Here is a 23,941-nt window from a genome sequence, read left to right on the forward strand (position 1 = left end):
CAATAACAGGTGCACATTCCTGGGCGCCTCGTCACTTCCCCTGCACTGGTTGTCTCAGCGGCTCATCCAGCGAACTCACTGAGTAAGGCGGGCTGGCTATGACCTCAGGGGCGCTTCTGGTGCTGCTGCTGGGGGCGGTGGGGGCGCTGCTTGCCCCGGGTAAGTCTGGGCCTCAGAGGGACAGTGACAGGGCCAGAGATCGTGGCCGGGTACCAAGGCCTCATTTCGTGCTCTCCTCCTCCAGGAGCCCTCGGCTCGGAGGCGGAGGGCCGACTCCGCGAGAAACTTTTCTCGGGCTATGATAGCTCCGTGCGCCCGGCGCGGGAGGTGGGAGACCGCGTCGGGGTCAGCATTGGTCTCAGCCTGGCGCAACTCATCAGCCTGGTGAGGGCGCACGCGGGGAGTTGAGGTCTGGCCCACTGGCCCGCTGGGGGGCGTGGCTTTAGGCGGGGTGGGAATCCAAGGATGGCTGGGGGCGGGGCCTGGGGTGAGGCCAGGCTGGGAGACGGACTGGCCCTTAGCGGCGATTGGGTTGAAATCGGACCAATGGACAAGCTGTGGGCGTGGCTGCAGGAAGGGTTGGTGTAGAGCCGGTAGGGTGGTGAATCCGGAGCTCGGGCCGAGGGACGGGCCAGAGGGCGGACCTTGAGGCGGGGTCACAGGCTGGGGCGGAGCTTGTGCCGGACAGGGTCCATAATCAACAGCGGGGGGAGACTCAGGCCGGCGGGTGTGAGGACTGGTAGGTGAACTGGCTGGCGGTAGGCCCACAGGAAGTCCGCGAGATAGAGGCGGGGCCTAAACTAACAGCTTATGGGAGGCGGGCCTTGGACCCATGAGGGTGGGATTCAGAAAAAGAGGGAGTTTCCAGGGGGAGTTTGACCCACTGAGCCCCTTATTTCTCTACAAATACATCACATCTACCCTTTAAACTTTTCCCTTCTAGAACGAGAAGGATGAGGAGATGAGCACAAAGGTCTACTTAGATTTGGTACGGACATCCCGTAGGGTGGGAGAGGGTGTCCTGCTGCCTTTACAATTTCCTCGAATCTCCCCGCCAGTGAGACCATTTTTTGCATCACATTTATACCTGAAAATGAAGTTTCAGGAAACAATACCTATGTGTATGACGGGCGGTGCACTCCATGCATTTTTTCATTATTTTATTTTTTAACCCTGCTTTGGGGTCCTTTTATTCCCAACCCATTCAAGGGCCGCTAATGCAGTTTGAAAACCACTGTGTTGGAGGCGAGCCAGAGCAACTCCCTCACTTTTACAGAATGAAAAATTGGGGCCCAATGAGAGGGAAGGGAAAAGCAACAGACAGGGTCCCAAAGAGTGCAGGTGGAGCCAGCATCAGAGCCCCGGGCCTGTAGAACCATGCCTGCGCTGCTCCCCTCCCTGGCCCTCCATTCTCTGGCGTCCTTCGCACATTCCAAGGCTCCCCCCGGCCGGCCCCTCAGCCTCTGCTTCCTTAGGAGTGGACTGACTACAGGCTGAGCTGGGACCCTGCGGAGCACGAGGGCATCGATTCACTCCGCATCACCGCTGGCTCCGTGTGGCTACCAGACGTGGTGCTCCTAAACAAGTAAGACGGGGAGTTCCCGTGGTGGCGCAGTGGTTAACGAATCCGACTAGGAACCATGAGGTTGCAGGTTCGATCCCTGCCCTTGCTCAGTGGGTTAACGATCCGGCGTTGCCGTGAGCTGTGGTGTAGGTCGCAGATGCGGCTCGGATCCCGCGTTGCTGTGGCTACGGCTCCGATTCGATCCCTAGCCTGGGAACCTCCATATGCTGCGGGAGCAGCCCAAGAAATGGCAAAAAGACAAAAAAAAAAAAAACCAAAAAAACAAGTAAGACGTTTCCCAAGTCTGGGAGGCCCAGCAGGGCCATGTTTCAGATGTGAAGATTCTTTCCTTGCAGCAATGACGGAAATTTTGACGTGGCTCTGGACATCAACGTCGTGGTGTCCTCTGACGGCTCCGTGCGCTGGCGGCCCCCGGGCATCTATCGAAGCAGCTGCAGCATCCAGGTCTCCGGGCTCTGCCTGGCAAGCTCAAGGCACTCCGAGAAAGCCTGCTTTTTCTCTGACACCCTGACTCCCCAGACTCCCATCCCTCCTCCAATATCCCTGAGGACCCTCACATCGCTCTTGCCCTCCTGATTTTCTGTTAGTTTCCTCTTCTCCGTTCACTTTCATTGACTTCCATTCTTCCTCAGGGACCCCTTCCTTTGTCCATGGTCTCTTCAAATAACCTTCCGATTCCTCTGTGACCCTGCTTCTTTGTCACCGCCCCTGGTGGTCCCTATCTCCCAGGTGCCCCAGATCCTCTGATCTCTATCTACCCTGTGACCTCCCCCCCCCCCAGCCCTGACCTAGACCTCTGGCTGCTCTAGTGACTCCCCGCTCCATCCAGGTCACCTACTTCCCCTTTGACTGGCAGAACTGCACCATGGTGTTCAGTTCCTATAGCTATGACAGCTCAGAGGTCAGCCTGCAGACCGGCTTGGGTCCCGACGGGCAGGAGCGGCAGGAAGTGCACATTCATGAAGGGACCTTCATCGGTGAGTAGACCTGGCTCCCATGCCCATGGGTTTATAATTTTCAGCTTCTAACAGGCTGATGAGTGTACCCCATTAGTGAGTCCCTATGGGGTGGGCATGTCAGGTATGACTATATTCTGTGGATATGGAAATTGAGACTTGTTCGAGTTTATTCAAGGGGGGTTTTCCAGCCACTTTTATCCCCTCTGCTCTAGGAGGTGGCAGAGAAAGCCATATCTGGCACCACGGAGATAAGTCCCACATCTGTATCCCCTTTTGCTCTTCTTCCCACCCCGCCCCCCATCTCCAAGAGAATGGCCAATGGGAGATTATCCACAAGCCTTCTCGGCTAATCCAGCCTCCAGCAGATCCTAGGGGAGGAGGGGAAGGACGGCGGGAAGAAGTCACCTTCTACCTCATCATTCGCCGGAAGCCTCTCTTCTACCTGGTCAACGTCATTGCCCCATGCATCCTCATCACGATCCTGGCCATCTTCGTCTTCTACCTGCCACCAGATGCAGGTAAGGGGGGGGGGAAGGGGCCCCCCCACTCCTTCTTACCAAGAGTTCAGCTTCGTCTGCTTCCCCTGTAATACAGGCAAGGTTTTCGTGCCAACTCAAGCCATCCTGCATTGTCCATCAATGGTCTCACCCAGCTTTTCCCTTCAAGCAGAGCCTATGTGTCTGCCTCCAGGTTTTCCCTCTAGTCTCAGGCTCTGCCTCCCCTCTGCCGCTCACTTCTCTGCACCCAGTAACTTCTGAACTCTTCCCTTAAGAATCCCAGCAGCTCAAAAAAAAAAAAAAAGAAAAAAAAAAGCCAGGAGTTCCCGTCGTGACGCAGTGGTTAACGCATCCGACTAAGAACCATGCGGTTGCGGGTTCGATCCCAGCCCTTGCTCAGTGGGTTAACGATCCGGTGTTGCCATGAGCTGTGGTGTAGGTCGCAGACGCGGCTCGGATCCTGCGTTGCTGTGGCTCTGGCCTAGGCCGGTGGCTGCAGCTCCGATTCAACCCCTAGCCTGGGAACCTCCATATGCCGCTGGAGCGGCCCAAGAAATGGCAAAAAAAAAAAAAAAAAAAAAAAAAGAATCCCAGCAGCTCATCCTTGGAACCCCCAGAGCTCTGGCCAGCCATCTCCCAGGCTTAGATAACCCTTCCTCTCCCTTCCCCATTCTGACATCCTCCCTCCCCTCCTGCTGTCGCCAGCTAGTCCTTTAACCTCCTGTCTCCCTTGGAAATAAGAGCCAACATTTCTTTGGAAGACAGCGTGATGTGTTCGCAGAGTAACCTTGGGCAACTTCCAGTTTCCTGATCTGGAAATAGGACAGTCATTGTCCCTACTGCATAGGATTATTTTGAGGATTAACTGAGTTAATAGAACTATGCCTAGTACTCTGTAAATTTTGTGCAATTGTAGGTATTGTCTTTGCTAATTTTGAACACTTGTTATAAGATAATACAGTAGGAGTTCCCGTCGTGGCGCATCAGAAATGAATCTGACTAGGAACCATGAGGTTGCAGGTTCAATCCCTGGCCTCACTCCTTGGGTTAGGGCCCCGGTGTTGCCGCGAGCTGTGGTGTGGGTTGAAGACGTGGCTCGGAGCTGGTGTTGCTGTGGCTCTGGCGTAGGCTGGCAGCTGTAGCTCTGATTGGACCCCTAGCCTGGGAACCTCCATATGCTGCAGGTGCAGCCCCAAAAAGACAAAAAAAAAAGATAATGCAAATAATATGTTATACATATTAACTCAATTCTGATCTTCACAACTTTATGAGGTAAGTGCTGAACTGTCTTCCCGTTTTGCAGAGGAGGATAAAGAAGCTAAGAAAGTTTAAGTCATTCGCCTGACATTACATAGTAGAGAGAGGAAGTGCTGCTATTCCAACCCCCCAGTCTGATTCAGAGACTGATATCCTAAACTCTGGTATTCAAAATATGCTTTCCTTCTCGCTGGAATCCAGTCCTCTGTCTGTCTCAGGAAGGAGAGGGAGGAAGTTCTAGAACACACTTCCACACGTAACTGCTTTCTTCTGGAGCATGGCAAAACTTGGAACCCAATATTATAGGACTAAAGTAGAAGAGATCATAAAAGTTATTTATTTCAATACCTTCCATGAAGTTTGCAGTGCCTGTTGCGTGTCACAGGAATAAGCAGCCACCTGGCATATTCTTATGTACTTTGTTTCATTATTAGATCCTTCAAATTGCTATCTGGTTCCTGCTACAGGGGTTGGCCCATTCATTCAGGCAGCAATTATCTGTCAAGTATCTATAATGTTCAAGACACTGGGAATACATCAGTGAATGAAAAAGAAAGAACTCCCTGCTCTCATGGAATTTATACTCTAGTGCATTCTAGTGGGGGAGACAGTCAGTAAACATAATAAATAAAGCCATTAGGAGTTCCCATCGTGGCTCAGCGGTTAATGAATCCAACTGGGAACCATGAGGTTGCGGGTTCGATCCCTGGCCTCGCTCAGTGGGTGAAGGATCCAGCGTTGCCCTGAGCTGTGGTGTAGGTCACAGACGCGGCTCGGGTCCGGCATGGCTGTGGCTGTGGTGTAGGCTGGCGGCTCCGGCTCCGGTTTGACCCCTAGCCTGGGAACCTCCATATGCCGTGGGTGCGGCCCTAGGAAAAAAAAAGACCAAAAGACCAAAATGAATAAATAAATCTGTCAGATAGTGTATTAGAAGAGGGAAAGTCCTAAGAAGGAAAAGTGAAGTTGGCGAAGGATTATGGGAGGATGAGAATGGGGGCAGGGGTTGCAATTTAACAATAGGATGGTCAGTGAATGCCTCACGAAAAAGGGAATACTCGATCAATATTTGAACAGAGACTTAAAGGAAGTGAGAGAATGAGCCTGGTAGATGTCTGGGGCGAAAAACCACCAGGAGGAGTTAGCAGTGTGTACAAAGGCTCTGGGGTGGGAGTGTGCCTTGCATATTTGAGAAAGAGCCAGTGGAACTGAATGAAATAAGCAGGAGAGAAAACCCCCCGATGAAGTCAAAGAGCTCATGGAAAGGCTCGCAGACAGTGGTAGTAAGGGCTTCAGCGTTTATGCTAAAGGGAATGGAAAGTCACTGGAAGGTTTTGAGAAGAAGAGGGATATGATCTGATTTACATTTTAACAGCATCAAGCTGGCTGCTCTGTTGAGAACAGTCAGCAGGGGGGCAAAGGATGAAGCCAAGAGAAAACCTTTGTCATAACTCAGACCTGAGGTAATGGTGGCTTGTACCAGGATGCCGTGGTAGATGTGACAACTCATCAGTTTCAGGATACATTTTTTTTTGTCTTTTGTCTTTTTAGGGCTGCACCTGTGGCATATAGAGGCTTCCAGGCTAGGGGTCAAATTGGAGCTCTAGCTGCCAGCCTATGCCACAGCCATAGCCACAGCCACGCGGGATCTGAGCCACATCTGCAACCTACACCACAGCTCACGGCAACGCCGGGTTCCTAACCCACTGAGCAAGGTTCCTAGTCGGATTCGTTTCTGATGCGCCACGGTGGGAACTCCAGTTTCAGGATACATTGTGAAGGTAGAGCCAAGAGGGTTTGGTATGGATTGGATATGGGATAAGAGAGAGGAGAGCTGAGAAGGACTCAAAGGTTTTTGGCCTGAGCCACAGGAAAGTGGAGTTATCATTTGTGAAATGGAGAAGCCTATAGGCGGAGATGGTGGTGAGGGAATTAAATTTTGGAAGGTTAAGTTTGAGGTGTCTATTGGATGCCCAAATGGAGAGGCTAGGTAGGCAGGTGGATGCAAGTCTGGAATTTTGGGGCATAAGTCCAGGTCGAAGCTATAAATGTAGGAGTCATTTGCATGACTTGCAGTTGGCCCTTCCAAAAGCCTGTCCTATTTTTTATTTTTTATTTTTTTGTCTTTTTGCCTTTTTTCTAAGGCCACTCCCTCGGCATATGGAGGTTCCCAGGCTAGGGGTCTAATCGGAGCTGTAGCCTCCGGCCTACACCACAGCCGCTGCAACTCGGGATCTGAGCTGGAGTCTTCGACTTACACCACAGCTCACGGCAATGCTGGATCCTTAACCCAGTGAGCAAGGCCAGGGATGGAACCCACAACTTCATGGTTCCTAGTCGGATTCGTTAACCACTGCGCCACAACGGGAACTCCCCAAAATCCTGTCCTTGAAGTGGGCTGGCGGCATGGTCACTGATTATGCCACGGAGATTGCCTTACAGCAAAACCTAATCCTTCCCCTCTGTCCCCCAAGGAGAGAAGATGGGGCTCTCGATCTTTGCCCTGCTGACGCTCACTGTGTTCCTGCTGCTGCTGGCAGACAAAGTGCCTGAGACCTCCCTGTCTGTCCCCATCATCATCAAGTACCTCATGTTTACCATGGTCCTCGTCACCTTCTCAGTCATCCTTAGCGTCGTAGTCCTCAACCTGCACCATCGCTCACCCCACACCCACCAAATGCCCCCTTGGGTCCGTCAGGTGAGAAAATCGACTCCAACCTGTGTGTTAACTCTCCATCCTAGCATTTGGCTTTCTGTCCAGGTATCGCTCCTCCCTCCCACCAACGTCCACCTTCCCTTTCAAGGACCTGAGGGAGAGTCTACAACTCCGGGTAGAGTGTCAAAGTGCCAAGGCCTTTGGGTGTTGAAATGTTGCACCATTAATTTTATCCTCCCATTATTATCATTGCATAGATCCCAGACTCTCTTCATCAATACTGCCCATCGTGGGTCCCAGGGAAGCATTCTCAGGGTTAGGTACTATCAGGGTGGAAGCCCTCAGAAGTTCCTTTGCAGTCAGGATGCCTCCCAACCCACTTCGGAACTCTTGGGCTGTGGTTGCCTTTCGTCCGTGGGCCGGATGCTGGCATGCACAGGAATGGACATGTGGAGTCGGGTGGTTGGCGGCTTCCCTTTGGGTCTGACAGCATGAGAGCCCCTCCAACACGCCTTTTCTTCTGCTCTGCAGATCTTCATCCTTAAACTCCCTCTGTACCTGGGCCTGAAGAGGCCCAAACCTGAGAGAGACCAGATGCCGGAACCACCTCCTGTAGCCCTCAGGGATTCTCCAGGAAGTGGCTGGGGTCGGGGAACCGATGAATATTTCATCCGCAAGCCGCCAAATGATTTTCTCTTCCCCAAACCCAACAGGTAGTATCCACTCCCCATCGCTCACCTAGAAGGGAGAGGGAGAACTACAATTCCCAGAAGATCGTGCGGAGGCAGGCGGCCTAAGCTCCTGGAGGATACTATGGTTGAGCATCATGGGAGTTGTAGTAGTTCTTCTGTTGCCCACTTTGCGGAGAGGTGGTAACTAAAGCTTAAGGGGATAGGTGGAATTGCGGAAGGCTAGCGAGGTCGCGGTTATCGGGCGAGAGCCCGAAGGGTCCTTTCAGGTTTTGAAACCCGGACGGGCATTGGAGGAGGGAGTTGGGGCGGGGCCTTGAGCACCCGCGCTGGATGAGTCTGCGCCCGGGGCGTGGCCAAGCCGTCCCGCCCTCTTCCAGATTCCAGCCTGAACTATCTGCCCCGGACCCGCGGCGACTTGTCGATGGTCCAAACCGGGCTGTGGGCCTGCCTCCCGAGCTGCGGGAGGTCGTTTCCTCGATCAGCTACATCGCTCGGCAGCTGCAGGAACAGGAGGACCACGACGCGGTAAGTCCAAAGAGGGTACAGCAGGGCCTGGAGGGGGGGGTCTTGCGTCCACACTCGAACTCAGGCCCCGCCCCTAGCCCTCGGTTTTATTTCTGATTGGAAGTTGGCCTCACTTGGTCCTCCCCCTGCTCCCGCGGACGGTACCTTCCGTCCAAAGCAGGAGGTTTCGCTCTCCGCTCTTCTGCAGCCCGCGCTTGCCTCAAAGCTGTGGTACAGGGTGGGGTACAGGGCCTTGGAGGCGGCCTTCCCTGGGGGTCTGGAGCTCAGGAAGAGTTTCCTTTGCCATCCCCCAGCTGAAGGAGGATTGGCAATTTGTGGCCATGGTAGTGGACCGCCTCTTCCTGTGGACCTTCATCATCTTCACGAGCGTCGGGACCCTCGTCATCTTTCTGGATGCCACATACCACTTGCCACCTGCCGACCCCTTTCCTTGAGGCTGCGAGGGCCGAGACTCAGGTCCTTGGCCAGCTGAATTGGGAGTCGGGCAGTACTCTCAAGTCCTAGCCCTTTTTGCATCTTAACTCCTTCAGTAGAAATCCAGGCTTCTCATGAGTTCGTTTCTAGGGAGGAAGCCTAAGTGGGACTGGACAGATGGGGGGCTGGGGCCCACTTGAAACGCACTATCTGGTCGTTTACTCTTTAGCTTCTTGAAGAAGCTCCTTTGAATATTTGCATCTGGGTTCGCAGTGCGTGGAACAAAGAGCAAGAACTAGACTGTAAGCCTTCTGAGGGCAGGACCTATGTCTCATTCACTGTAATACCTCCAGCACCTAGCGCAAGTCTTAACCTATATAGTAGGTGCTTCACATTGGCCGTACGAATAGGGACATTTCTTTTCCTATGAGGAGATACACTAAGTAGTAGTGTTTATGTTTGCATGTTGGGACAAGTGGTCATTTCTTTCTTTGTTTTTACGATTCTGTAGTTTGTTGCATTTTGTAATAAGTATTATCTTTAGGATGAAAAAAAGGTTGTTTTTTTAAAGGGTGCGTTTGTAATGAGGATAAAAAAAGCTCACTTTATAAGCTTCAGGCTCCAGCTTTGGTACTCAAACTTTGGACAAGTTACTAAACTGCCGTGCCTCAGTTTTCCCATCTATAAAATGAAGCTCATAATAGTATCTGCCCCCTAGTCTGAGGATCATTTGAGAAGATGGGAAACAAAAGCACCATGAAGGAGTTCCCTGGTGGCACAGTGGATTAAGGATCCAGCGTTGTCACTGCTGTGGCTCCAGTTGCTGGCCGTGGCGTGGGTTTGATCCCTGGTCTGGGGATTTCTGTATGCTGTGGGCGCAGCTCCGCCACCTTCCCAAAAGCATCGTGCGGTATGCATCAGAGGTTGCAAACTGGTGTGTTTTGTTTGGTCCATACTGTTGACCGGCAGAATGTTCAATTTGAATTGGTTTGCTGCTTTTAAAATGTGGATATTTCTTGGAGAAATTTGGATTTCTGGCTTCTCTTGAAGATTTTTCAGAACTACAGAAACACCAGCTCTGATTCCCCTTTTGGCAGCCCCCTGCTAGAGCTGATTAGCGGCTGCCCACTCTGGTCAATGTATTTGTACCAGAATTCATCAAAGTCCCCACCCTCACTAGCTTCACTCATGTTACATGCAGACCCCTGCGTAACACTAGACAAAATACAGGGGAGGGGAGGGGAGGCAAGGAAATGAAGCCCCTGGGAGGCTAGCAGTGGAACAAGAAAAGGCTGTTGGTGGGGGGAGTTCTCTGGTGGTCTAGTGGTTAGGATTTGGCCCTTTCACCGCTGCAGCCCAGAGATCTCAGTTCTCTGGTTCTGGGGCACTGAGCCCCCACGTTAAGCTGCTACAGCCAAGAAAACCCAAAAGGGTATTGGTGTCTCTTATGGCCATCACACATTTTGTGCCTCAGTTTTCTTTCAGTTTGGCCCTGGTTGAAGGCAGAGCCTTTCAGGGACCTGAAGATCTCACAGTGCCCAGCAGGCTGTGTGAACTGGACTGGGTTAACGTTTCTGCCTGGAGGTCAGAGCAAAGTCAGCATGAGCCTAGTGGCTGCAGCCAATTACTGTAAAGACCCTTGGGTCGACAAGCTCTCACACCTACTCAGTGGCAGGAAGTTGTTGTCCTAAGAGGGAGAACAGGGCTTCGACCCTCAGGGATCCCTGTGGGACAAGGGTAGCGTGTCCCTGTCCAGCCAGCCCCACCAACCACGCCAATAATTGCACCTGGCATCCCACTGCGGAGCACAGTTTGTTTGTCTTGTTGGTTTATTGGCCTAGAGAGTTGGACACACACACAAATGCGGAGATAAATATTGGTCAGTTTCTCTAAATCTGGGTCCTCACTACGTATAGAGCTAGAGTCTGTAGAATTCTAAATCTTGCGTGCTGTGGCACAGAACCAGTGGCTTTCCCACTCCACCGTCACCCTTCTTCCCAGGGAACATGGGGAAAGAGGGCACAAGCTGACAAGACTTGATAAATTTCAAAAGACGAAATTGCAAAGTCCCCAATTTCCAACATCTGAAAGTCACAATATTCAAGTTCCCCAGCTCAGATACATATATTTTAATCTCTATTTCGCCACAATCTCCTTTGTTGCCCAGAACCACCAAATTCTGGGAACTAGTTTCCTAAATCATAGTTTCAAAAAAATAAATGTCTACAATCTCAGTTCTCCCAAAATGTCCATGGTGTTACAATTTTGACCTGTTCTGAAATTCAGATTCCCCGGTCCATCCTCAACTCCTTCCACCTCCTGTGCCTCTGCCTCGAGGAGTGCAGGTTAAGGATACAGGGGAACTGTCATCGCATCTGCCCTTTGCCTCCAAGGCCTTCCTCAGTCTCTCTCATGGTTCCGCTGTGTATATATATATATGTATATATATATATATAATTTGTGTGTAGAGATATATATATATAGTATTCTTTATTATGTACGTTTTTTTTTTTTCGCAGTTTTTCTAAAGTGCCAGAAACAAGATTTGTGGGAATTTTTTTTTAGTGATTTTTTTTTTTTCATTTTTTCCCTGTTTTAAACTTTTCTCCCCCTTAAAAATTGGAACTCAGTACATTCAGTAGGAAACTCTTCACTCGGACTGTGGCCAAGACCAAGAAAAGTGCAAAGAGACAGAGGAGGAGTGAAGGAGCGACACTCCCCCGTGGTTAACATTCAGGGAGCCTGTCGAAAAACCTCCCCTTTCCATCCTCTGGGAGGGGGAGGGCAGGCAGGAGGAGGCTCCTGCCCCTCGGCCCAAACCCCCTCCCTCCAAAAGCCATGATCTTGCCCTGTCAGCCTCGGTCGAGAGGGCAGCCATCTTGGCCCCAGAAACAGTAGCTGGGAAAAAGGCTGCCGTGGTGAGGACAACAACTTTTCCCCTTTTTAAACTGCACTCCTCTAATTCCCATTGATCAGATTTGCTCCCCTGAACCGGCTCTCCCCTTGTGAGCTTTTTGTTTTTGTGTGTTTGAGGGGAGGTGGGCGGATGGGCAATGTTCATCCAATCACAGCGTGGGGAGGCCCAGTTATCCAAGAGAGTGAGGAGCAGACATTTCTTCAGCTCCCCCACTGGAAGGAAACATAGGGACCCCTGACCAGGGTTAACTAGTGCAAATTAGGGATTAGGGACTTATAAGGTCCCTGCACCCCATCCTTAGGCTGGGATCTTTGGGTGTGGGAACTGAGTCAAAGAAGGGGTGTAAGGTGCTATTTTGGAGGGACAGTTGGTGGGAATACCCCAAAGCCCACCAAGGGAGTAGCATGGTTCCCCCGAAACCATCTGGAGTGATTGGTGAGGGAGGAGATAACTGGGGAAGATGGGGGTAAAGGTAGGGATGGGAGGTCATGTGCAAATCTTGGGCTTACCTACCCATCCAACCCCCATCATTTTTCTGGCTATTTGGTCTAGTCTGGGAGAAACCATCGGGAAAAATACAGGGAGAAAGTAGATTCCCTTCCCCATCCCACACAGAGCTCCTCCCTCCTGGCCCCCAAATCTGGCTTAGCCTAGAAGAGGCCATATGTAGAGGCAGGTAGAGGTGCCATCTGCCCACCTCTTTCGCCTTGGAAGAGTCTGGGGCTCACTAGATTTGGGGGTCAAGGTAGGGCCGAGATTAATGCTGCCCTGGGCCAGGAAAGTACTCAGCCATGGGACAGTCAGGTAGCCCTCCCCCCCAGCACCTCCTTGACCTGGACTGGAAGAGGCCCTCTCCAGAGTCTAGGAGTATAAGGAGGAGTATGGAAGATCCAAAGGCATGGAAGCCAAGAAAGGCATGGCCTCTTAACGGGAAGGAGACAGGGATGCGGGAACCCACCCTTGGAAGAACGGAATCCCAAGCCTGGCTCCCGCTCCCGGCTGGGTGGGTGTCAGGTATCACAATGGTCTGGTCCAGGCCCTGGGCCACAAAGAATGGAATGTGCTAGGAAGCATCTGGGCAAGGGCTTAGAGAAAGCTTCAGAATGCGGGGGATCATTAGATGAGAGAGATGGTTTCCCCCTGGGTTTACGAATCGGGGGTGGGGTGGGGTGGGGAGGGTTAGACATTCAGAGCTGGTGGGGGCCGTGAGTAGAGAGTCATGTAAGTATATTGCTCAGTTGCCCCAAGGGCTGGAGAAGGGATGGGAGCTGGCCCTGCCCCTCGTGGAGGCCATTCCCTGGAGGAGAACTGAGAGAGGAACCACCAACGATCCCTTCCCAGGTGATGGGAAAACTACAATCTCACACAAAGCAGCCTGACCCCTGAGCTCCAGAGGCCCCTAAGTCCCTGCACAAGAGGGGCTCCCAAGGGGCAGGGAGGCCAGGGAGCTGGTAGTGGCGGGGGTTCAGGGAGGGTGGCATCTGGTGAAAGGGGGATCTGGGCCCAGAGCTCACCCCACATCTCCCTTCTGGGTTCTTTCCACCCCTGCTCTTTCCCCTTCTCCCTTAGGGGGGACTGGGGGAGGAAGAGTCGGAGGGGGTGGGGTTGGGGGGGTAGGGGGTGCTGCTTGTGGATTGACTGCGTAGCCAAAGACCCCTGGTAGGAAGGGAAGGGCCCCCCCACCCTTCTCATCAGGTAGGACCATGTTAAGAGCCACTGGGAGAGCGGCCAAGTTGCTGAAGTTGTAAGGGTAGGCGGCAAGGAGCTGGGGGCCGTAGACGAGCGGGTAGGGCTCGGGGTAGAAGGTGACTTTGGCAGCCCCCATCCCCTCCATCCGGTCCCCCTCCCCAGCTCCCCCTGGCCCCTCGCTGCCAGGTTTTCCCCTGCCACTGCCGGATTCCCGGCCGCTCCCAATCAGAGCCAGTGGAAACTCCTGCACAGGTGGGTATGCATAGGTGCCCCCTCCTGCCACCACAGAGGGCTCCTCACCCCCTGAGATGACAGGGTCCTGGAGAGAGGCCGTCTCGGAAGCTTCCTCAGCAGCAGCGCTCCCGCCGCCTGCCTCCCCGCTGGATGAGGAGACCTGCATCTCTTGGGGGGCCTCCTCCTTGACCTCCCCGGGTCTGGAGCCCGCGCTGCCCTTGGAGTAGGCAATGACGGGCGTGGGGGCGCCCCCGGGCCGCTCGGCCGCGTGCCTCTGCCCGTGGCGGCTCAGGGCGGCCGCCGTCTTGCACACCTTGGCGCAGTGAGGGCAGGTGAAGCGGGTGGAAGGCTTCCGGCCGGCCCGGGCGCCGTGCGAGCCGCCGTGGGCCTCCTGGTGCTTCCGCAGCTTCCTCAGGGTGGCGAAGGTCTGGGCACAGTCCTCGCAGCGGTGCCTCCGCTCGCCGCGGGCTCGCCCCGCGGGGCCCTCGGCCGCCGGGGTCTCCTCCCAGCTCCTCCGCTCCGGCTTTTGTCTCCAGCGGGGCGGCCGGCGGCCCCGGGGCATCCCGCCGCCGCCGCCGCCGCCGCCGCCGCCCGGGCCCGCGGCTCCGGCCTTGCGCTTGGGCTTGTAGTAGTAGGGCCTCCAGAGCTGGTCCTCCCCGCCCGCCTTGGATTCCTGCTCCTCGTCCTGCTCCTCGTCCTCGTCCTCGTCGTCCTCGTCCTCGTCGTCCTCGTCCTCGCTCTCCTCCATCTCCTCTCCGCTCAGCTCCCCAGGCCGCAGGTCCGTCTCGGAGATGCGGCGCTTGACAATCGCCTCCTCACCAATTCGCACAGTGATCTGACACAGTGGAGGTGGAGCCTGAAGCTGAGAGGGGCCCCGGCCCGGCCCTGCGGGGGGACCCCCGCCCCCGCCCATCCCGCCAGCTGGCTTGGCCGTGTAGGTCAGAGTCCTCGGGGCCCGCGGGTTCCGGCCCTTGGCCTCCTCCGTGGCTGTGGCCGGCCCCGCGGCCGTCGCTGGGCTGCCCGCGGTGGCTGGGCTGGTTGGCGTGGCTGCAGGTTCGGGGGGAGGAGGTGGGTACTCACGTTTTTTGGGGGGCCGTGGGGGAGCAGTGTAAGTGATGACCGAGGCGGCCTGGCCCCCCCCTGTGCTGGCCGGCCCACTCCCTGCTCCACCACCGCTGCTGCCCCCGTGGACAATGACAGAGGGAGCAGGGTGGGCAAAAGTGATGACAGAGGGTGGGGGGCCGGGCTCTGTGGCGGGTGGGGGTCCGGGCGGTGGGCTGGCGGGCATTGCCGCGGGGGCCGGTGTGTTGAGGCTTGGAGAGAGAGGGGCCTCGGGGGCTCCCTGGCTGTAGGTCTTGTAGGGCCGCTTGGCCGCCCGCATGGGGAGTAGGCGGTATAGCTTGAGGGTATTGAGCTTGGGCTTATAGCCTCCATTGGGGGTCTTCTCACTGGCCAGGAGGCCCGGGCTAATGCCGTGGAAGGTTCGCTGGTGGGTCTTCAGGTTATAGTAAGTGACAAAGGTCTCCCAGCAGAAGATGCACTGGTACCTGTGCCAGGACAGCAGGGGAGAGGGCACAAACAGAGCCACTTGAGTCAGGGGCCTTGTAGCCAGGGCCTCAGTGTCCCCTGACCTCTCTTGCCTCCACTCAGACCTCAAACTGCCCAGCCATCTGCTCCATCTCCTTTCACGCTGCTTGTCTCACCCTGCCAGCCTCAGAAGGGCCACCGGTCCTAGTTCAGGGCCCGCCACTGGCTGTGAGAGGTCAGGCCTCAGCTGTTCCACCTGTGAACTGGGAGTAATCACCTCGCCTCACTCACAAAGCCTCCTTCCGTAGCTCAAATGACAGAACGGGGACATGGCTCATGAAGAGGGGCACAGTATGGAAATACACAGTATTGTAACTGTGGCGGGAGAGGCCTGCACTCCCCCTGGTCCCGTCCCGTGAGGCGACTTGCTCTTTCCACGTGGCCTTTTGCCCAGCACCAAGCCCGGACCTGACACCTACAGGTGCTAATAAACAGCAGAAGGAAACGGGGCTGGAGGGAGGCAGATGGTGGGTGATGGCTGGCAGGGGAGCCGGGCCAGCGGGTGAACAGGCAGCTCAGGATGACGTCCTAGGCCCATTCTCTCCCCTGTCTGTGTGGTCCCTGAGGGGACAAGGTCCCACCCACGTCCAACCCCGGCCGCCCAGGTCACTCACCTGCGCTCCCCAGTGTGCCACACCTCGTGCTTGGTACGGTACTCTGCCAGGGCAAAAACCTTCTCGCAGTAGCGGCAGGGGTACTTCCTCCGCCACGAGTGTACGTTGCTGTGCCGCTTCAGGCTGGACAGGGTCACGTAGGAGCGCTCACAGGCCGCGCACACGTACAGCACGTGGCCGCCCACCACCTTCACCACGTGCTCGGGGCCACCGCGGAAGCCCACCGGTGGGGGCAGGGCTGAGGCGTCCACTCCTGCAGGGCCACTGGGGACAGAGCCCCCGGCTCCGAGCCCTGCAGACCCCCGGGCGCTGGTCCCCCTCCGGCACTGTGCCTCGTGGGTCTGCAGCCGCTTGGGATGGATGAAGCTTTTCCCACATCGGGGGCAGGGGAGGGGTCGCCGCGAGAGGGGCGGCTGTGAGTCAGGGCCTTGGGCCTCAGCCCTGTCACCCTCCCACTCCCCAGCGGGCCGAGGCCCAGGCCCAAAGCTGTCCTCTTGAGGCTGCGAGGTGGCCACAGGGGCTGGGGCCGGGGGTATCCAGGCATCGCCTCCCTCCCCCAGGCCCTGCAGGCGGGAGATGCCCAGCCGCCGCCCCAGAGCGCCAATCTCTGCCACGGCCGCCCCATCCCCTCCACCGCCAGGTAGTGCCAGCCGGGCACTGTAGATGAAGTTGAGGACATCAGAGAAGGCAGCTGCTGGGACCCCTGGAAGCTCCAGGACCCGGGGTGGGGATGAAGCAGGAGGTGAGGCCGGAGGGGGAGAGGAGGAGGAAGAGGAGGAAGAAGAGGAAGAGGAGGAGGAGGAAGAGGAGGAGGAGGAGGAGGAGGCGGCGGCTGTGGTGGTAGCAGGGTTGGGGGCTGAGCCCCCAGTAATTGGTGGGAGGGGCAGTGGGGCTGAAGCGAGCAGGGCCTCTCTGAAGAAGGGACTAGAAGCAGCCAGAACACTGCGGTGAGCAGGGAACTTGGTGTCTCCGGCTATGAGGGTGACGTCACAGAAGAGGCCCCGGAGCCGCTGCTCATTGAGCTGGCGCAGGACGGCGGGGGCATGGGACGGGTCCGTCACCTCTGCTGGGGGGGGCATGGCGCCAGCCTGGACAGGAGAAGAGGCCAGGGGAGGATCTCAGAGCTGGGCAGAGGGTGGGGGGCTGCAAAATCAGGGAGGTGAGCCTGGAGTGGGGGCTTGGAGGCTGGCGGTCACAGACCAGGGAAGGCTAAGATCTAGTCACCGCCGTGAGGGGTTAACCTTAGTCCCCTGACATCTGGCCCACGTGCAACGCCAGTGTGCGTCAGACCTCCGGGGCGGAGGAGGCCAGGGCTACCTCGGGTCTCGATGGCGGTCAGGGGCCAAAACTTCCGAGTCACTGACCAGCGAGGTAAGTGATGGGCACCCCTCTCCCCCTGGGAGGAGGAGGAAGCCTCCTCAGACGCTGATGACCGTGGCAGGGGCTCCCCCGCCTGGACGCAGTGGCCGCCACCGCAGGCCCCGGCTCTCCCCCGCCGCTCACCTGAGAGCACAGTCAACATGGAGCAGAGCGGGGGTGGCTCAGCGAGTCCCTTCTGCCGGGCCTCTTCCCTCTGCGGAGAAAGAGAAACCGCGGCTCAGGAAGGGCGCTGGGCAGGACAGGACCCGGGAGGTGGGGGCCGGTGCAGCGCTCAGGGACAGAGAGGCCCCTGCTGCTCTGCAGACCCCAAGCCTCCCCTGAGCCGGCCGGGTCATTTGCTTGGCTGCAGGCCGTCAGCTTGGAGGCCACACAGATGAGAGCCAAGCCTTGTTTTGCTGGCCCCCGGAAGCCCAGGAACACGATGATTTGCATCATCCCAATGTGCGGCCAGACAGTCCAGTGCCGTGGTTCAGTCCAGGGTGCGGGGAGGCCTGCTGGGCCACTCTCGAGTCCCTCTGGCCCAATCTTCTGGGCTTAAAGGAAATCGAAGATTTGCATGGTGTCTTTCATTAGCATGGTCTCATTTACATATCAAAATAGATTTGCTTGAGCTTTTTCATTGGCCCAAGCTGCTAGATATGCAAATTAGGAGAGTACCGTTGTCACAGTAAATCTTAGCCTGGGTTCCTGGCCTCTGCACCAGGGGACCACTGAAGACCACCTCCACACACCCCAGCCTGCTCCAGTCCCTGGAGGGCACTAGAAAGGTCACCAGACCAGAGTGAGGGACCTGGGGTCCCACTCCTTACTCTGAGAGCTGGGGGCTTTGGGACTTTGGCTTAAAAGCGGGGGGCGGGGGGGGGGGGACGAAACCTCTGCCTGACCTTTTTTTATTTTTGCTTTTTAGGGCCACACTTAAGGCATATGGAAGTTCCCAGGCTAGGGGTCGAATCCGGGCCGCATCTGCAACCTACACCAGAGCTCACAGCAACACAGGATCCTTCACCCACTGAGCGAGGCCAGGGATCAAACCTGCATCCTCACAGACTCTATGTCGGGTTCTTTACCCACTGAGCCACAACGGGAACTCCCCCTGATTCACCTCTTGCTGGAAGGCTCATCCACAAGGAATAGCAGGCAACCCAGATGTGAGCTGTGGCCGTCACCTCACAGAAGCACCTATGGGCACAGCCGTGGCTTTGGGGGCTCGTTTTTCAGTTGAAAAGCTGAGTTCCAGAGCCATATGGTAACTTAAACAAAGACACACAGAGCTGATCATAAGGGTTGGGCCCGTTCACAGAGACAGGCCCGCTGACCTGAGAACAGAGCTCTCGGCCCCTCTCGTCCGCCCTCCACGAGGCCTGAGAGCCCTCGCCTCCGGCCTGCCCAGGGTCACACGTGACCTCTGAGGCGGCCTGCGTCAGGAGTTCCTCATACATTTCCCAACCCCCAAATGCTCTCTTCCCAGTTGTCACTCACACCATCTGGTCTACAAGGCCTTCCCTCCACAGCCCATTTCACGTTCCCAAAAGACGACTCTGAGTCCTTGCCTAGGGAGGAGGGAGGTGGCAACCAGGGGGGGCTAATGGCCCTGCCTGCCAGGCCCACACCTGGGTCAGGGGCTACCCCATCAGTTGCTGGGTTGAGAATCCTGGGGCAGGGGCCCGGTGTGTGGGCTGGTGTTCCGTTCTGTTGGTAAGATGGCGAAAGAGCAAGGCCTCCCACTCCTTCCACCAGCCCCCAGGGACACCCCCCAAGAGTCAGTGCTTTACTTTCATTACCTCATTCGCTCTTCATCACCTCCCTAAAGAGGAGCTTCTTGATTTTAAAGGGACAGACCAAGGCTCTGAGGTGCTAGAGAGCGACCAAGGATATACCCAAGGATCTATGACCAGTGAGTAGCAGGGCTGGGATCTGCTCCCAGGAAGTTTGGCTCCAAAGGCCATGTTCTTGGAGTCCCTGCTGTGGCGCAACAGGATTGGCAGCGCCTTTGAGTGCTGGGACGAGGGTTCGATCCCTGGCCCTGCACAGTGGGTTGAGGATCCAGCATTGCAGCAGCTGTGGCTTAGGTGGTGACTGTGGCTTGATTGGATCTGATCCCTGGCTTGGGAATTCCATAGGCCATGGGGCAGCCAAAAAAGAAAAAAAAAAGCTGTGATACTGTGACATAATAAAAGATAAAGTTGCCCCTTGAACAACATGGCTTTGAATTGCACAGGTCCACTAATATGTGGATTTCTTTTTAATAGTAAATACGACAGTACTACGGGATCTGAAGTTGTTTGAACCCGAGGAGGTGGAACCTTGGATGCGGAGGGTCAACTCTAAGGCGATACTTGGATCTTCCACTGCATCGAGTGCCCGCGCCCCCACGTCCTTCAAGGTTAACCGTATTAATCTGTGATCCCAGGTTCTGACATCGCCAAGCTCCTGGGTCCCTTGGAATATGGTGGGTGACAGGAGCGTCTCTTGTTCTAAGGAGGTGACTCTGGGTGGGCTCCTGCGTGGGGGCTGGCCACTCGAAAGACCGAGGCATGATTAGAAACAGAACTTTCGGCCCCGTCTCCCTCCCCTGATTCCACCTCTGGGGAGGGGAGGGGATCTGGAGACTGAGCTAATAGTCAATCAATCGATGGGGCCTGTGTGATGAAGCCTCCATAAACCCCCCAGACTGTGGGGTTCTGAAGGCTTTCAAGCTGCTGAAGGCATCCACATGCTGGGGGGGGGTGCACCCCAACTTTGTGGAGACTCCCCAGACCCTTCCAGACCTTGCGCTAGATACCTCTTCATCTGGCTAGCCCTCTGTATTATCATAGCCTTTCTCATACAATAAACCAGTAAACCTAGGTTTCTCCCTCAGTTCTGTGAGCCAGTCTAGCAAATGATCACCTCTGAGGAGGGGGGTCGTGGGGAAGCCCGATTTCCTGCTGGTCAGGGAGAAGCACCGGAGGCCCGGCCTTGCCCAGCGGTACCTGAACTGGGGGCAGTCTTGGGGGACTGAGCCCTGACCCTCTGGGATCTAAGGGGCAGTCTTGGGGGACTGAGCCCTGACCCTGTGGGATCTGAGGCTCTCTCCAGGCAGATTGTTTCCGAATCGAACCGGAGGACACGCAGCTCGTGTCAGAACTGGCCAGTATGGGAAAAATCCCGCACATTTGGCGTCAGAAGTGTTGTTAGTGGAGCGTATAGGAAAACAGCTGTGTTTTCCTTTCAGCAGCACCCACTGGGGCCCCCACTAGCCCGTCTAGGATCTTTGTGAAAATCAGAGGAAGGAGAAAAAAACAAACAGAGGAAAGACCTCTTCCTCCATGATGCAGCAGTTCTGTGCAGGGGAGCAAGTAAAGGTTTGATTTGGGGGCGTTCCCGGCGTGGCTCAGCAGAAGTGAATCTGACGAGTATCCATGAGGATGCAGGTTTGGCCTCACTCCCTGGGTTAAGGATCCAGCGTTGCCGTGAGCTGCAGTGTAGGTCACACACTCGGCTTGGATCTGGTGTGGCTGTGACTGTGGCGTAGGCTGGTGGCTACAGCTCTGATAAGACCCCTAGCCTGGGAACCTGCATATGCCGCGGGTGTGGCTCTAAAAAGTCAAAAAAAAAAAAAAAAAGGTTTGATTTTGGGCCCTACTCACCACCCCCATCCCCCACCCCTGGCCAGGCCTGCCCACCTGCACAACCATATGGGCCTGGTGCCCACTGAGGCATGGCTGTGCGCTGACTGCCAAGCTATTTGGACAAAGCCTAGCAAGGCTTCTTAGAACCACAGAGACCCAAGGCTGGCGTGGCCCTGCAGACGACCAAGAACCATCATCCTGGTATTTGAAACCGCCATGGATGAGATAATTATGTGTCAAATCCGATGCGAAGCATTTGATCTGCATCGTCTCATTTCAGCACTCAGATGGACCACAGTGGGGCCAGGGCTAGTATCAGCCCCATTGTACAGATGCGACTTTAAACACTCCAGGCTCCCCACTTGCAGGAAGAGAGAACACAGTGGCTGGCGGGGTGATTGGCCTCTGGTCTCACTGCTACCCAAGCCAGGTTTGGACCCAGCTGTCCTGAGTTCACCTGCCCCACGCCCGGCCACTGCCCTACAAGGGCTTATGGGAAGTGGAGAAAACACTACTTAGGGGATCCTGGACGGGTTGGTTAACCTCTCTGCATGTCAGCTGCCTTGTCTATGAGGCGGGGCCAATGAAAAGTGCCCCCTCCGTGGTGGGTGTAAAGAAAAACCAGGCTGACGACCAGTGCTGCCTAGAAGAGTGCCTGGCGCGCAGCAAATGCTCAGGAAGTGCTAGCTCTTATTATCATCTTGGAACTCAGTCCCGGAAAATGGTGGGGGGAAGTGGTGAAGAAAAGGGGCAGAAATCAGGCTCCTTCACGGTAGGTTTGATGGCTCTGTGGTTTTTTTCAGTTTTTATTTGTTTTTACCATTCCTCTACTCTTAACTGTCTGTGAGATCTCAGAGGTGTGACCAAGGCGGGGATCAGTCACGTCCCCCCATGTATCTGCAGCCAGCTACCCTCCACCTCTTGCTGTTCGCTCTGGCTGGAATGTTCTTTCCCCAGACAGCCTCATGCCTCGCTGCTCCACTTCCTTTAAGCCTTGACTCAGAAGTCACCTTCCTCCAGAGACCCTCCCTGGCCACCTGGTACTTCCCCAAAGTCCCTGTCCCTCTCCCCTGCTTCACTGTGCTCCTTGGCATCTAGTGAAATATACCGTTCATTCATCTCTAGAACGTAACCTCCAAGGGAGGGAGAGACTTCTGCTTTGTTCGCTGCCGACTCGTGCTTAGAACAGCGCCCGACATAGCTGTAGATGAAACACATTTTTGGTGGGAAGTTCCCATGCGGCACCAGGTTAAGGATCTGGCATGGCTGCAGCTGTGGTGCAGGTCCCAACTGCGGCTCAGGTTGCATCCCTGGCCCAGGAACTTCCACCTGTCTCGGTTGTGGCCAAAAAAATAAATGAGCATCTTTGGTGTTTTGATGGATGAATGAACCTGCTTGCTTTCTTTCTTTCTTTCTTTTTTTTTGCCATGCCTGCAGCATGCGGAAATTCCCAGGCCAGGGATCCAGCCCACGCCACAGCTATAACCAGAGCCACGGTAGTGTCGACACCAGATCCTTAACCCAGTGAGCCACCAGGGAACTCCTGAACCTTCTTTCTTTCTTTCTTTCTTTTTTTTTTTTTGCTTTTTAGGGCCGCACCCACAGCATATGGAAGTTCCCAAGCTAGGCGTTGAATCGGAGCCACAAGCTTCTGGCCTACGTCACAGCCACAGCAACTCGAGATCCAAGCTGAGTCTGAGACCTACACCACAGCTCACAGCAACCCTGGATCTCCGACTCACTGAGTGAGGACAGAGATCGAACCCAAATCCTCATGGATACTAGTTGGATTCATATCTGCTGCACCACAAAAGGAACTCCTGCTTTCTTTTTTTTCCCTGTCTTTTTAGGGTCACACTTGCGGCATACGGAAGTTCCCAGGCTAGGGGTCAAATCAAAGCTGTAGCTGCTGGCCTATACCACAGCCACAACAACACTGGATCCTTAATCCGTTGAACAAGGCCAGGGATCGAACCTATATCCTCGTGGATACTAGTCAGGTTCTTAACACACTGAGCCACAACGGGTACTCCTGAACCTGCTTTTTTTTTTTTTTCCTTGGCTTTTTAGGGCCGCATGTGCGTCATGTGAAGGTTCCCAGGCTAGGGGTCAAATCAGAGCTACAGCTGCCGGCCTACGCCTTAGCCACAGCAACACCAGATCCGAGCTGCCTCTGTGACCTACACCACAGCTCACGGCAATGCCAGATCCTTAACCCACTGAGTGAAGCCAGGGGTTAAACCCACAACCTCATGGTTCCTAGTTGGATTCGTTTCCACTGCGCCACAACAGGAACTCCCCGAACCTGCTTTCTCAAAGTCTGCTGGGAGTGTGTCCACCTTCTGGAAGGATGCCATCCTCTGTCCTGGACCGAGCGGCCAGGAGCCGGAGGTGGTGAGCAGGACGGGACCCCTTCCAGGGCGCGCACGCTGCCCGATACAGCTCCAGGGCCTTGCATGGGATGCCTCGGTAAATGGCATTTATACTGTCCCAGTTTCACAGATGAGGAAACTGAGGCTCGTGGAAGGATTTACCTTTGCTCAAGGTCACACAGCATGTGGGCAGTAGAGTCAAAATTCAAAGCCGGGTTCCGTGTAAACCCAGAGGCTGAGGCCTTCCCTCCGCTACGCCCCCGGGTCCGCCCTGAAGGGGTCGGTGGCCGTTCAGTGGGCGGCTGAAACCACCCCGCAAGGTCTCAGGTGCCACGTGCTGACGGCCATGCTGGACTCCACCCTTTCCCTCACTCGCCGCATGCAGCCATCACCGGGCCCCGGGAAATCTGCCACCCGGCTGGGGAACGGCTCTGGAAACCTTCCCTCCGGCCCCCAGACCAGCGCAGGACCCAGTTAACACTCTCATGCGCCAAGGCCATGGGCTCCCGGCTGCGGGTCTTAGCTGCCTGCCTCCAGTCTTGGCTTCCACCATCCAGCCTTCCTCTCACTGAGGGTCAGTGGCCCCAAAGCAGCTCAGGGGGTGTCACTCCCGAGCTCAGACGGCTTCCCCGGCCTCTCCTCCCGCATAAAGCTCGGATCCCTCAGGCAGGCATTCAAGGGTCCGGTTCCCCCCTAACGTTCTGATCTTGCCTGTGTGGGTCTCCCTTCAAGCACCGGCCTGCTCTCCAGGCCCACTGTGTCCCACACCTCCGTGTCTTGGCCGGTGCTGCTTCTCCTGCCAGAAAGGCAACCTTTCCCCAAATCTCTCCAAAATGTTAAGATCTCCCTCAAACACCACGTCCCTCTAGCCGCCCCCCTCTCCGACCTACAGGACAAGGACAGTCCTTCCTTCACCCAGTTCAGCAGTGTGTTTGCCCCTGTGGCCGGCACCCCC

At 55.7% G+C, this 23,941-nt stretch overlaps 2 protein-coding genes across 6 annotated transcripts in view; one reads left to right on the forward strand and one right to left on the reverse strand.

Annotated features, from left to right (window-relative positions):
- On the forward strand, positions 1–19,849 carry CHRNB1 (cholinergic receptor nicotinic beta 1 subunit). 4 transcript variants are annotated; one of them, XM_047757060.1, is made up of 11 exons: positions 1–159; positions 245–384; positions 944–988; positions 1,476–1,585; positions 1,921–2,029; positions 2,415–2,562; positions 2,853–3,062; positions 6,770–6,993; positions 7,483–7,664; positions 8,021–8,168; positions 19,253–19,849. In XM_047757060.1, the coding sequence occupies exons 1-11, from the start codon at positions 99–101 to the stop codon at positions 19,253–19,255; spliced, it is 1,380 nt and encodes a 459-aa protein (XP_047613016.1). In that variant the 5' UTR covers positions 1–98; the 3' UTR covers positions 19,256–19,849. The 4 variants fall into 4 exon arrangements, with proteins under 4 accessions (XP_047613016.1, XP_047613015.1, XP_047613018.1 ...); XM_047757059.1 differs by lacking the exon at positions 19,253–19,849 and adding an exon at positions 8,462–10,819 and having other exon boundaries at positions 4–159; XM_047757062.1 differs by lacking the exon at positions 19,253–19,849 and adding an exon at positions 8,462–10,819 and having other exon boundaries at positions 23–82.
- The window catches only part of ZBTB4 (zinc finger and BTB domain containing 4), a 16,499-nt gene continuing 2,951 nt past the window's right edge, over positions 10,394–23,941 (reverse strand). For both annotated transcript variants that reach the window (XM_047757057.1, XM_047757058.1), the window contains exons 2-4: positions 17,127–17,196; positions 15,624–16,711; positions 10,394–14,969 (exon numbers count right to left, since the gene is read on the reverse strand). In XM_047757057.1, the coding sequence (XP_047613013.1) occupies positions 13,010–14,969; positions 15,624–16,702 (3,039 nt within the window). In that variant the 5' untranslated portion in view covers positions 16,703–16,711; positions 17,127–17,196 and the 3' untranslated portion in view covers positions 10,394–13,009. The remainder of the gene's footprint in view (positions 14,970–15,623; positions 16,712–17,126; positions 17,197–23,941) is intronic.

This window comes from Phacochoerus africanus, chromosome 14 (assembly GCF_016906955.1).
Source record: "Phacochoerus africanus isolate WHEZ1 chromosome 14, ROS_Pafr_v1, whole genome shotgun sequence".
Taxonomy (NCBI): domain Eukaryota; kingdom Metazoa; phylum Chordata; class Mammalia; order Artiodactyla; family Suidae; genus Phacochoerus; species Phacochoerus africanus.

Excerpts from the sequence above, each read along its gene's own strand:
- CHRNB1 (XM_047757059.1), top strand. The coding sequence starts at position 99 with ATGACCTCAGGGGCGCTTCTGGTGCTGCTGCTGGGGGCGGTGGGGGCG. Across the intron at positions 2,030-2,414 it reads GAAGCAGCTGCAGCATCCAG|GTCACCTACTTCCCCTTTGA; the intron begins GTCTCCGGGCTC and ends CGCTCCATCCAG. Across the intron at positions 8,169-8,461 it reads AACAGGAGGACCACGACGCG|CTGAAGGAGGATTGGCAATT; the intron begins GTAAGTCCAAAG and ends GCCATCCCCCAG.